General features: G+C 39.3%; 1 protein-coding gene across 3 annotated transcripts in view; it reads right to left on the bottom strand.

Moving 5' to 3' along the window:
* LOC139268950 (calcium/calmodulin-dependent protein kinase kinase 2-like) overlaps window positions 1-13,982 on the bottom strand; it is a 130,197-nt gene continuing 116,215 nt past the window's right edge. For 2 of the 3 annotated variants that reach the window (XM_070887833.1, XM_070887835.1), the window contains exons 16-17: window positions 9,181-9,231; window positions 1-2,362 (exon numbers count right to left, since the gene is read on the bottom strand). In XM_070887833.1, the coding sequence (XP_070743934.1) occupies window positions 2,290-2,362; window positions 9,181-9,231 (124 nt within the window). In that variant the 3' untranslated portion in view covers window positions 1-2,289. The remainder of the gene's footprint in view (window positions 2,363-9,180; window positions 9,232-13,982) is intronic. The other variant, XM_070887834.1, reaches the window with a different exon arrangement.

Here is a 13,982-nt window from a genome sequence, read left to right as displayed (position 1 = left end):
TACAGAGTATAAATAACTTTTACAGCTGCCTTATAACTTCTATAACGCCATTATAATCAATAAAATCTTAAGACAAAATTACTCATCAAGCCTTTCTATAAATATTAATTGATTACATTATCTGCAGTCCATCACACATTTTAGCATTGTTCACAAATATATCACTTTATCATGCAACCTAAAGTAAAAAGGTGACTACACTTGAACAAGTGCAGTGCTTCTAGCTCCAAAAGTAATGGCTGTATTTCAAGACATTCGATAATATTTACATTTAATTTACTGATATTTCATCTATTCATAAAAAAACAAAGCTTTTGGTAATGAAATACCAGATGAAAGTTCACCATGAGCAAAGGTCTAATGTTAGAGGCATTTAGGGAACATCGATTCTAAATACGCAAGGATACCACTGATATTAGGTATAATTACTGTTTTCATAGGTGTATAATACAGATAATATTTGGTCACAGTATAAAACTTTAAGCATAAGAATCTGTTTTAGTAAATGCACAAATTATACTTGGCAATACATTTGAGAAATATTGCAGCAATATATCATTCTGTGCTGTAATAATGATAACTTTTAGTTGAGCATTGAAAAATTGTCAATACCACAAAAGGATAAAAGGCCACTGTGTCCTTTGTTTTCAAAGTGTGAACAGATATTTCATCATCAACAACAACTTGCACTTATACAACGCCTTTAACATAGTAAAATGTCTCAAGGTGCTTCACAGGAGTGTAATCAGAAACAAACTGACATCGAGCCACAGGAGGAGATATTAGGATGAGTGACTAAAAGCTTGATCAAAGAGGTAGGTTTTAAGGAGCATCTTAGAGAGGGGGAGAGGTTTCACCCAAACAGACGTCTTAAGCAGTTACATAGCAATAATGGTTTTTCTACATTATAAATTTATTATTTATCATTCTTAAATGACATGATAATTAACAGCAGGAAGTTTCTACATGTAATACACAACTGCATTAAATTAATAAGACCATCTAAAGGGAAGCATAATTTTTCTCCATGCATTTACAAATAAAAAACTTAACCATTTCCATTTAATCTCTTCTTATTTTGTATTATGTAAGGATCTATAGGCCTCTACAACACTTTGAATGGAAGTCACATATTGGGAAATTCACAACAATGGTAAAGCACCTGCCCGCTCCTAAAAAGTTCCATTGATTAACTGATGCACATTGCATATCATAGAATTGGTACTCACCATCTGGAAAAAAAACACTAAGAAACTGTTGCACATTTTTTGCACTTGTAATTTTGCTTTCAAAGATAATAGCTTTTGTGAAAAGAGGACAGGGTTAGTCATCAAAACCAATATGGGAGATATACCCATAAAATGAGGCCATTTTTACAGCAAACTTGGTGACCTATGTATACTTCAGAATTTAACCATGGGTGAAACAATGCTATGATAAATTCTTCTTGGACGATAAATGTGCATTATCAACTACACTCTCCATAAGTAAAGTATTGCAAAAATAATAAACAACTTCTAGGGGTCTAGTACTTCGAGAGAAAGTCTAAATATTTATGGCAATTAGGAATAACATTTATCTATATATTAAAACGTCTTCACTACAGTCACTAGATACTTTTTATGACATAAATTAAAGTTGGTGAACTACATGGCCTACTAACCTAACCTATGTAATACTATATAAACTAACCTACATCAATAAGGTACATTATTTTGTAATATTGTAATAGTTTAGCTGAATTGATATATTACCTTGTAAATATGGTGTTAAAAAAATTAAAAGTATACTTCAACATTGAGTTAATATTGTAAACATTTTATAATATGCATCTTGATTGATATGGCATTAAAAATCACTTTTCAAGTATCTACATTTTCCTCCGTTTTAAGGGGAAATTCTGGGCTGTATAATGCCTATAAGAAACATGCACAATTACCTCAATTAAATGCACCACAAATACAGTATGTTTTAAAAAGTAAATGATCTTGTATAAAGATTTAAAATGTTAAGACCAGTTGAACATCTGTACCCATACATCGACTAATTCTGTGTTTTATGCCCAAGTTACTTGTATTCCAGGCAATGAAACGATTCAAAGCATTTTCATGCAAAATCACAAAAGACATTAAACTTCTTGTGATTTGACTGCTGCTGGTAACTTATACCTTAGAAAGTGTCCTTCTAATGCATTCATCTAGTCTCTGACATCTGCCATCCTCCAGCAGCTGACGCAATCTTGTTGGGGAACCTGAAGAGCATGCAAAATGTCCTTTATTGCATTTAGCTTCATGACAGAACTTCATCCTCTCCAACTTCTGGCAGGTCAGCACTCTTCATACTATCTCCACTGCCTTGTTTTCTGTTGAAAGAAAATATACATTAGATCCCATCTGTAACAAGAGCATTGATAGGGAACTCTTCAGTGTTTTAACACTATTCTGCTCATCATTTAATATATATTGTGAATTTTTGGTCTCAACGTGAGGAATACTAATGATGGGAATGGAAAATGAATTCCACTTTGGTCATCCCATAATTGAAGCATTCCCAGCTTGGGTACCTACCCCAACCTCTGAAAGGCATTCTGTTGCATATATCTGAGAGCAATTAGCAATTTAATGTCAATTTGTGTAAAATTACCAGGTAGTCTTGCGCTATGGAAACTGGCCTATTATACTTTAATCAACATGGCAAAAGCATCAAAACATGCACCTATGTAGCTGGCTCAGCATTACACAAAATGTTATGCATGAAAATATCTCCCACATACCACCATAGTTAACAACAACATTGCATTTATTTTGTCCCATTAACCTAGTAAATCGTCTCAAGGCACTTCATGGGAGCATTATCAGACAAGATTTGACACTGAGCCACGTAAAGAGATATTAAGACAGGTGACCAAAAACTTGGTTAAAGAGGAAGATTTTAAGGAGTGGCTTGAAGGAGAAGAGGTAGAGAGGGAATTCCAGAGCTGAAGACACGGACACCAATGGTGGAGTGAAGGAAATTGGGAATGTGCAAGAGGTCAAAACTGAAGGAGCGCAGAGTTTCAGGAGGGTTGTAGGGCTGGAAGAGGTTACAGATATAGGATGGGGCGAGGCCATGGAAGAATTCGAACACAAAGATGAGAATTTTTTAATTGAGGCATTGCCAGCCAATGTAGGTTAGCAAGCACAGGAATGATGGGTGAGTGGGACTTGGTGTGAGTTAGGATACAGCCAGCAGAATTTTGGATGAGCTCAAGTTTTTGGAAGGTGGTAGCTGGGTGGCCACCAGGAAAACATTGGAATAGTCGAATCTGGAAGTAATAAAGGCATGGATGAGGGTTTCAGCAGCAGATGGGTTGAGGCAGGGGCAGACACAGGCAATGTTACGGAGGTGGAAGTGGGGTGGTCTTGCTTATACTAATGATAATAACAAAGCACCCCTGCACACATTATACATATGTTAAATTAAGAGAGAATTCAACTCCACGTAAAAACAAAAAAAATTATCTGCCATTTACTCTGATCCCTTTGCTGTTCTATTGAAAACAATATCCAAGTCACAAGCATGTGGACACACCATGGTTTATACAAGTACATTCTGGTAACAGCCAACAGTAGGACCATAGCCATGTGTAGTCTGGTCCCTATACAATGATCCATGATGGCATTTCCCCCCTCATAAAAGCATAAACAGAGCAAATAAAACAACAAGTATCAGTAAAACAAAATGAGATTGTTTCCTATGAAAATCGCAAATGAGTACTGTCTTCCTTGAATATTAAAAAATGAAGTTTTGTTGTATTTTCTAAATTGGCCATTTTATTTACTTTTGACAAATTCCAAATCATTTAGCACTTCCCTTTGAATTACTTGCTTCTTTAACAGTTTAGGTAACATAGAAATACAGAAGATACAACATGCAAACAAGCCATTCCAACCAACTAGTCAATGTCAGTATTTACCCTCCATGCGAGCAAACAGTTTTTACATTTACAGACCTTGTTCTGTTTCTCTTCAATGCTCTTTCCTTTGTTCACCTATGCAATCTAATCTTAAATGTTATCATAGATTCTGCATCAATCACTAGCCCTAGAAATGAATTCCACAGCCTCACAACACTGTGTAAAAGTATTTTCTCCTGTTCAATTTTGCACTGCAGTATTCACAAAAACGGTCCATGAAGAGAGAATTAAACAGACTTGATTAAAACTAACAGCTTAATGTAAACACTGTTTCGCCAATTTTGTCCATTAAGTAATTATTTTTGAATCAAAATATGTTGCCCCTTTTATTGGGCAAGGATATACAAGCAAACTACATGCTTGATAGTGTTATACTGTAATATTAATGCTGACTATTACCCAGAATGCACTGGATGAAAGAAAAACATCTGTATCCCCAGGTGCAATCTGACAAGCTCAGTTTTTCTGCACACAACACAGTTGAGATCAATTGGCAGAAGACTGATTAATATTTAGAGCTACAAGTAAACTTCTATCACTTTGTACAACTGCTACATGTTCTCTTTTTTAATAATAGCGATACAAAGTCTTCCCAGATGACAAAACAATTTTGCTTTGTAGACAGAATGCATTTATTGTGCAGAAATTGCATTTAATTACATTTCATGCATAGAGTTTGAATTTGCCAGTAACTCTGAATATGAAAAGACAGATTTGTAAGTAGCTAATTTTATAAGGTTGCTGACTGAAATATAAACACTAAACAGACATTATGTGATAACACAAAGCAAAATACAACATACACTTTTCATTTTGCAACTGCTGCATAATTTCTGCATCATATACAAAAAAACCTGAAAATCAACTGCAGACCCTTTTTTTCCCGCAATGAACTCTAACATTTTAGACATTCAACTGAGCATTGTTATTTCTTCACTTTTTTCCTCATGTTCTGTAATTCTCTGTTGCATTTAGCATTTCCCTTAATACCCGTTATGTAGTGAACATTTTTGCTAACCGTAGATGTACTGGTGTCGGCAGTATTATCACAAATGGTGGATAAATGAATGAGATTAAAGTGATATTTGCATCCACTGTATTCTGCAATTCCCGGACAAAACTCAATTCCTGTTGTCTATTATTATTGATAAACTTCTTTGATTTTTCTTGTAGCCCTTGAAGGATGTGGTCGATATTACAGGATATTGAGAATTTTACTTTAAATCTTTCCTGTGTGCACTGTACCTTTCTATATACTTTAAATGAACATTTGGAAATGGAAAAAGAGTACTGAGTAATACAGAATAAAAGTAACCAGGTGGGAATCTCTCATTAAAGTTCTAAATATCAAACAGTGCAATCATGCAGTGCACTGGCGCTCCAATATGTTGTGCATGAAGTGGAGAAACACTGGGCTGGATTTTCGGTCTTCTGCTGCCCCTGTTAGTGCCCTGGAGGAGCGGCAATGGTGGCGGCAATGGTTTCTGGGTGGGAGGCCAGTTTGTAGCGACCCGCCAGGAAATTAGTTGCCGGTTTTGCGGGGGCGCTGATTGGCACCGCCCGGGAGTGTTGAGCCAGTATGGAACGCCACTGGTTTGGACTGTGCTTCGATTTTGAATTGATGCTGAGCATCTAGCGCCCAGTAGCGTGCCCTAGTGGGATCGCCTGAAAATCCAGAGCTGTCCCGGCGGCAGTGAGTGAAGTAAGTAATGAATGAGGTAAGTGTGATTGTTTTGTTTATTTTTATACTTGCAATTTATTCTAATGTGAAGGTATTGGAAATTTTTTTTGTGTGTTTTGTGGCAATTTTTTTTTCTTCAAAGCAAGCTCCGAGGCTGGCTTTTTCGCTTGGGATTTTCAGTTGGTCAGCTGACCTGGCACCCTAAAAGAGGTGTGCAATGCCTCCCTTAGCCCTCTGCGCCACACTCAGGGCCCAGCTGATGAATTTTGTGGCTGAGGGCGCAAACTTTACCACCCTGAAATGACCAGAACCGAAAATCTAGTCCAGTGTGTTTTCATGCAGTTCATGCAGTGAGTCCTCATTGTCAGTTGGGAAATCGGGAAATGATGAGTGGAATCTTTGTTCTTTTCATGTAGAAAGGGAAAGGGTGAAAATGGCAGTTGATTCACATCAGCCTACTCTTGCATACCATTACTAGTAATGTTGACAAAGGCTGGGAACAAGCTCCAAACTCGTGAACACGTGCTGATAAGAGACACATAGACACACAAAATGGGACATTGTTAAAGTACATTTTCGATCATCAAGAAACAGTTAAAGCACAGACTTAAAAACATACATTTGTTATTTGACAAATATATATATATAAATAAATCATTACCTGTCACAAAATACATTATTCAAATACCAATTATGGAACTTACCAATGACCTGTGGAGTTGGTTTGAAAATAAATTTGCAAGAATAAAATGAAACCAATCAAATAAATAAATGACAGAAAAAAGGCACACGGAGATAATAATAAAAAGCGGGGTGGGGGGGGGGGGAAACAAAGAAAGATCAAATAGAAGCCCCAGGCTTCCCTGCATATAGCCAAAATCCTGAATTATCTCTGGGAACATTGCCAGACATTAAATGTATATCAACCTTCCACAGCACAGTGGGTTACAATATCACCAGTGAATTTGGCCCATTGGTAGATTTGATTTAAAATGACAATTAAGATACCTCTTTATAACAAGTGATTACTGGCAAAATACAAACTTGTACATGCAAGCAATAAGCACCATGCTACCAATATTGTAAAGACTGCATGTGCCATTCGTATAGTGTTTCTCAAAGTTTAATGCATGCTTTAGTAAGCACCATGCAGGCAAAGACCACAGTATATTACTCATCCCCAGAAATTACTGCTATTTTAAATAATGTGTGATCCATTCCAATAAAAGGATACAATGTTTCCATGTTGATATAACTGGAAACTTTACTCTCCAGAGGGGTGCCGGGTAGTCTTGGGCCTAAAGCAGTGTTGTCCAATAGAAATCACCAATTCCGGCGACACTGTTTCAGCCATACTGCACTAATTTTAGTAGAAAATGCTTTACGTACACTCACATAATACAGGTAATTATACTTCAAGTATATATTTACTTATCAAATATCTACCATTATTCAGTAACCATGAAAGTAAGGCACTCAATGATTAAAAAACAATCACACACTGTTTTTCATCTGTCATTTTACCAACAAAGGCACAAAAAGGTTAAAGTTCACATACACACACCGTGCAAATATGAGTATTGAAATCACATGCCCAATGACAGTGTCTATTACTAATTTTTTAATTAACTAATCAGGAAAGCAATTTTCCACATCTGGATTCACAATTCACCACATGTGGCTAGTAGATAACGTATTGGACAACACTGGCCTAGAGAAAGTGGAAGTTGGGAGCTGAACTAGGAGGTAGCAAAGGACCAGAGACTTGACTGGTAGAGAATGGGATTGTGGGGACTTGTTATTTGCTGGAATGGGTCAAGCAAAGAGCTGGCAACTGCACGCAGGATCAGGTTGGGCCAAGTGGGGTCTGGTATAGAACTCAGGGGAAGGTTGGGCCATGCAGGGAAGTGGCTACTGCACTCAGGGACAGGTTCAGCCAGGAAAGAAACCGACTGCTACATCCTGTAAGAAATCATGAATTGGAAGAAATAACTTGAGACAAAAAAGTCCCTTCAGACTGGTGTTAGAATTGAAGGATTAATTCCATGGTACAATGGTTAAAGCTACTTGAACAGCGTGAATATAAATAACTGATAACAGGCAGCTACAAACATCTGAAGGCCAATAATGGCATGTCTGACTCCAATCTTGGGAGGATAAAGACAGGAGAGATGGGCCTTCAGAAAGTATAAACAGGAAAGACATGTGAAAAACAGAGTTTCACCTTAGAGTTGAGACAAAGAACTTGACATATCATAGGTTAGATAGCTCTGTCCATTATTTTAAGCCAGGCCCACCTCTAGAAAGAGAATAAAAGAGATATCTAAAGAGCTTTTCAGGGCAGATGGTGCAGAGAAGAGTTGTTCGTCTGTCCAGCCGTCTGTCCGATTGGGACTAATACGAGCTACTTGTCACAGTCGTATGTCTACTATGTCTATCCTGATTATGTGTTGTGTTTAACCATATTTGAACTATGGCTCCTTAATAAAACGCCTTACAACTCCCAAAACCTTTTGGGTAATCTGTGTACAACCTGTGATCCAAATCTTACAATCCTGGACTGAACTGGTCTAGGACAGGAGACTTTAGGGTCAGGCTAGAAAGAGAGTTGGTTGCTGCATTTGGGTTCAAGTGGGCAAGGCCAAAGCCAAATATTATGGATGGACTTTAGCTAGAGGGAGGCCAAAGAGCCAGAATACTTGGGGTGGACCTAAGTGGGAAGGAAGGAGAGGCCAGGCTCAGTCATGGAGCAGAGGGCTTGAGACTGGACAAAATGTTAGATTAACTTAGTGAGGCAATGGGAATTATTATAATGGCTGAAAAAGGGCCACTATTATTTGTGTTATGAATTTTTTTTTCAGTAATCTGATTGACCCATGCTAACCAGATGCACAATGGACTAATCAGTAATATTAGAACAGCAGTGCTTTGTGGACCATTTGCAGTCCGTGAGCATTGATAATACAGTGCATGACACCAGCCAACTCAGTTCTAGTTGCACATGTATTTCTTATTTGCTGGTTTGCCCTGTTTGAATCTTGTTGGCCTGGAGGCTTGCAGTGGTCTATTATTAGCACTGTTGCCTCACTGGCGGATAAATCTTGAATCAGAACACCAGGACCTATTAGTGCTAGCAGTTTGTGATGTATATGCAAATTAATGTGAACACTGATTTAAACTTTGTATGTGGTCCAATGTGCTCCATGGTACGCACCTAATGTAATCTTATGTAAGCGGCAGAGAAAGACAAAAGGCTTGACCACGCCTACGCTAGATGTTCATTGGAAATATTACAGGCACAACATTTTTTTATATAGTAGAAGGCATGTGTGAGATAGGTAGATACGTATATGATCTTCTACAGAAGACAATGCTTTACATGACCTTAGAAGAATCTTAGGAATAAAAACTTTTCTATTGAATTTTTGAATGAATATCCTTTAATGTCTTGGGTCACACATTATGGCTGAAAACATGTTGCAATTAAAGTTATTAGTTGCACGGAATAACTTGCAGGCTTACACACTCAAGTTTAGTGTTTTACCTTTGGCTACTATGTAAGTAGTAGTATTTCACATTTCCTGACTTGTTTCTTCTGGAAATTAGGGGAAAGTTTACACAAGAATGAACAAGTGTTTGACAACAGATACCTCAATTCTATGATGAATTGTTAAATACATTCTACACACACATTTCTCTGACAGTGGCATTCTGTTAACTTAATAATAATGGATATTATACTTTAGGTAACACTTTTAGTTAGATCAACATATTTTCTAGAATAGACAAGCTTTGGAAACATTAGGGGCTAAAAATCCAGTATAGCCCAGTTTGAGACAATGACACTGCCTGGTTGCTAATTTTAGCGCGGGCAATGTTTACCGCCTCCAACCAGGATATTCATTTTTAACACCCCAAGAAGGGAGTGGAGCGCTAACTGAAGCGCTCCACATTCCTCTTAGGGAGCTAACGGGGTGGGAGCACTACTGAAGTTGAGGCGCTAAAGGAGGTGAGCTGTACCAAGCAATAACTGCAAGGAAATGGAAGAAACATTAGCAACAGTCTGCTAGAGGTCAGAAAGGCAAGTAACTGTAAATAAAGTGCAATCTGAACACTTACCTGGTCAGTCCTTCAGATATCGCACACGCATGATGTCACCAAATGGGTGGCGCTAGAGTGCGCAGTGCTAAATGACAGCGCCGCTACTAAACCACCAATGAAGTTCGCGGCAGGCTGTCATAGGTGCTGAGCGGCCCATTAGTGCCCGTAATTTCTAGCCCTCGGTCTCTTTTATATTTGACAACATCTGATCACTTGAAAAGGAGACCGCTGAGGTTGGAAAGCTCACAGAACAACAGGTGTTGTTTTTATGAAGCCTGAGTCACACATGCCACTAGTGAAGCTGCACAGAATATTAATGCAAAATTAAGAAAATATATTTTACTAACATATACTAACACAATGTTTCGAAGCAGGCGATTAAAATGCTTACAAAAATGCCAGTTTAATGGTATTGCTTAGATTTTACCTCATAAACTAAAACAAAAGTCGAATCAAATGTTCTTGAATCCCAATTAATTTTAATTATTAAAATCTTTTGTTCAGTATCTGATACCAATTCTAGAATAGGTACCAAGCAATTGCACAAGCAGAAAAATTGTATTATGTTGAAGAATGTGAAGAAAGACAAATTTTTAGCCTTGGTGATTGCAGCTTCAAATTTTATTTGATGCTATTATATTTGATTGCCTTTTTCAACGATCAGTTCAGTATATATCACAAAATGTGGTAAACATGTCTCTCAGTTGATTTTTTGTAAAGGGAAATGCTAAAGTTATCTTAGTTTCTATTGTTCCTGTCAATAAAGATTAACATACTTGAGCTGAGAGAGACTAAGCAGGAGACCTGAGGCACTGAAAATCATTATATAAGAACATAAGAAATAGGAGCAGGAGTAGGCCCTATAGCCCCTCGAGCCTGCTCCGCCATTCAATAAGATTATCGACCTCAACTCCACTTTCCTGCCCGATCTCCATATTCCTTGATTCCTCTAGACTCCAAAAATCTGTCTATCTCAGCCGTGAATATATTCAGAGACTCAGCATCCACAGCCCTCTGGGGCAGAGAATTCCAAAGGTTCACAACCTTCTGAGTGAAGAAATTCCTCCTCATCTCTATTTTAAATGGCCTACCACTTATCCTGAGACTGTGCCCCCGAGTTCTAGACACTCCAGCCAGGGGAAACAACCTCTCAGCATCTACCCTGTCAATCCCCTTCAGAATATGGGAGTCAATGGACACTGGGGAGGAACCAACAGATTGAAAACAGACTGATGTGATGTCTATGTTCAAAAAGGTTAACAAAACAGACACCAGCATCTACATTAGTCTTACTTCCATTCTGTGTAAAATAATGGAATCAATTATCAGGAATAACCTCAAGGATTATCTGTACAACAATAACCTAGTTAACAGTTGTAAGTAGGCTTTCAGAGGGGGATACTGCCCAACCAACTTCCTGCAAAAAAGTATAAATTGCTACAAATAGGATGGAAATATAGATGACATGTGTCCCTTTTGGGGGAAGGGTAGGTTGCTGCAGAAACCAAGCAGTTTACTAGTGTTTAGTGTGAATCTGAATTTATAGTGATGGGGGCAGGAAGAAAGGAGGTGATGGTTGCAGGAATTTGGAGCTGGGACATCACCACCTGTGTTCATGTTGTTTTTCTTAAGTGTTGTGGTGCACTAACTCCGACACAGATTTGAATTTAAACTGAATTATTTATTGTTTGGATCCACTCGGTATTCTTACATAATATGATTTACAATAACAACAAAGTTCCAGCAGGGTAATACAAATGGGCGGGGCTCAAATTGCAAGATCCTACCTCAGCAGATCAGCTGTTTATCGAGTATTGAATCCGCTGACAGAGATTTTGTTAACCAAGCATTTCCTGTTTGTAGTGCTCAGCAGAGATTTGTAATGGGCAACTGTATTCATGGACTGAATATAGAAATTTTGATTTGATTCAAATTATAAATATATTCCAAGCAACTCACTTCAAATCCAAATCCATGTCAGCATTAGTGTAACTCTTGTATACTGAAGGAACATATGCCTAAGAAAACTAAGATGAAGCTGGGAGAATGAAAATCATGGGATTTGTGACTCCCACAAATAGATGCAGACTTAAGCACCACAATTTCTTCTCTCTTTGGGCCCAAATTTCCCCATGAGTTGCATCGTTTTTTTTTGGTGTAACTTGATTTTTCTGGTGTACCTTTTTAGTTGCAAATATGGCCATTTAATTTGCGCCAGTGTAAGTGAATTAGTTAGATTTTTTGTTAGATCAGTTTTTTTTCCCAAAAGGGGGCGTTCCCAGCCACTTACACCATTTATGCCAATTTGGCCAGAAAAAAGTTGTTCTAAACTAACTTAGAGCAGCGTATGTGTCCACTTTTGTCCGCACAGAAAGACCTTACTTACAGTTAAGGAATCGGCGCAAGTAACAACATTTCAAGCACCAAACAAAGCACAAAAAGTAATAAGCAATTCATTAACAAATAAAATAGAAGGAATCCTGCACCTAAAGCACCAAGGCCAAAGTAATAAGCAATCAATAAATAACAAATAATAAAATAGAAGGAGCCCTGCACCTAAAGCACCAAAATTAATCAGTAAATAACAAATAAAAAATAGAACTCCTACCTTAGGGAGCGCAGCGGGCTGCCGATGAGGGAGAGGAAAGGCTGGTCTTGGCGGCATCAGGAGGGGCGCGGGAGGGAGAGGAAAGGCTGGGCTTGATGGCATCTTTATAAAGTAGAACTCAAACTGGTTTGTTGTTTGCCCCTCAGTTGGCCTCCATAAAATGGGACTGCACATGGTCTTCATAGGCAACTTGTCTGTTCTCTGGAATGGTCCTTTGGCACACTGGACACTCGTAAACAAAGTGCTTCACAACGTGATGCTCGAAATCAAAGTCCTCCAAGTTGAGCGGGAAGACGACCTCACACACTGAGCATCTTTGGCTGTCAATGCTCTCCTCTTTGGTGTCCTGTGAATTCTCCTTGCGATCCTGGCTCTGCACCAAGTCAATGCTCGCACTGGCCTGCGATCCTTCAATATCAGAGTGTGCGGCAGGCCACTCTGCCCAGGAAAGGGAAGGCGTGCTTTGGCCCCTCCCACACAGCGTGCAGCGTGCGTTTGCCGAAACGGCCTACCAGGAGCTACTGCACGTGCAGAGGTCCCGGCACTGTTTTCAGCGCCTGGACCTAGCTCCGCCCCCCTATCTTTCTCCTGCGCCATGCCAGCTCCACAGACGGCCTGAGAATCGGCCATGATCGGAGGATTTTTTTTTGCCGCTGCTTCTGAGGTAAAATGTCGGGGGGCTCGGAGGTGTGCCGAAAAAACCATAGGGCAAAATTTTGGCCCTTTAATAGCACAATTTTAGATGAGAGATGTTCTTAATTGCTTCACAAAAAATTAAGCAAAATCAAAACGGTCATTATTTAGAAGTTGGCATGTCTGCATGTGCAAGATTTAAGTTAAAAAAAATAAGGCCTGGATTTTGGATGTTGTGAATACTTCTTAGGCAGAGTCGAGGATGACTTGCTTCCACACTAATGAGTTCTAAGATGACTAATGAGACCAATGCAGGATCTACAGTCTCTATCACAGGTGGGGCAGATGGTGGTTAGAGGGACGGGTGGGTGGGGTGCTTGATTTGTCATACGCTCCTTCCGCTGTTTGTACTTGGCTTATGTGTGCTCCCGGCGAAGAGACTCGAAGTGTTCGGCACCTTCTCGGATGCTTCTTCACTTTGAGCGGTCTTGGGCCAGGGATTCCCAAGAGTTGGTGGGGATGGTACATTTTTTCAAGGAGGCTTTGAGGGTATCCTTGAAGCATCTTCTCTGCCCTCCAGGGGCTCGCCTGCTGTGACATAGCTCGGAGTAGAGTGCTTGTTTCGGGAGTCAGTATCGGGCATGCAGACAATGTGGCCCGTCCATCTGAGCTGATCGAGCGTGATCAATGCCTCGATGCTGGGGATGTTGGCCCGAGAGAGAATGCTGACATTGGTGCGCCTATCCTGCCAATGAATTTGCAGGATTTTGCGGAGGCAGCGTTTGTGATACTTCTCCTGTGCTTTGAGGTGCCTACTGTACATAGTCCATGTCTCTGAAGCATATAGGAGGATGCGTATCACTACTGATCTGTAGACCATGAGCTTCGTGCCGGGTTTGAGATCCTGGTCTTTGAACACTCTTATCCTCAGGCAGCCGAAGGCTGCATTGGCACACTGAAAGTGGTGTTTGACTTTGTTATCGATGTCTGTCCTTGCTGATAGT

This window comes from Pristiophorus japonicus, chromosome 8, assembly GCF_044704955.1.
Source record: "Pristiophorus japonicus isolate sPriJap1 chromosome 8, sPriJap1.hap1, whole genome shotgun sequence".
NCBI classification, from domain to species: Eukaryota; Metazoa; Chordata; class Chondrichthyes; family Pristiophoridae; genus Pristiophorus; species Pristiophorus japonicus.
This window is presented reverse-complemented; position numbering and strand designations above follow the sequence as displayed.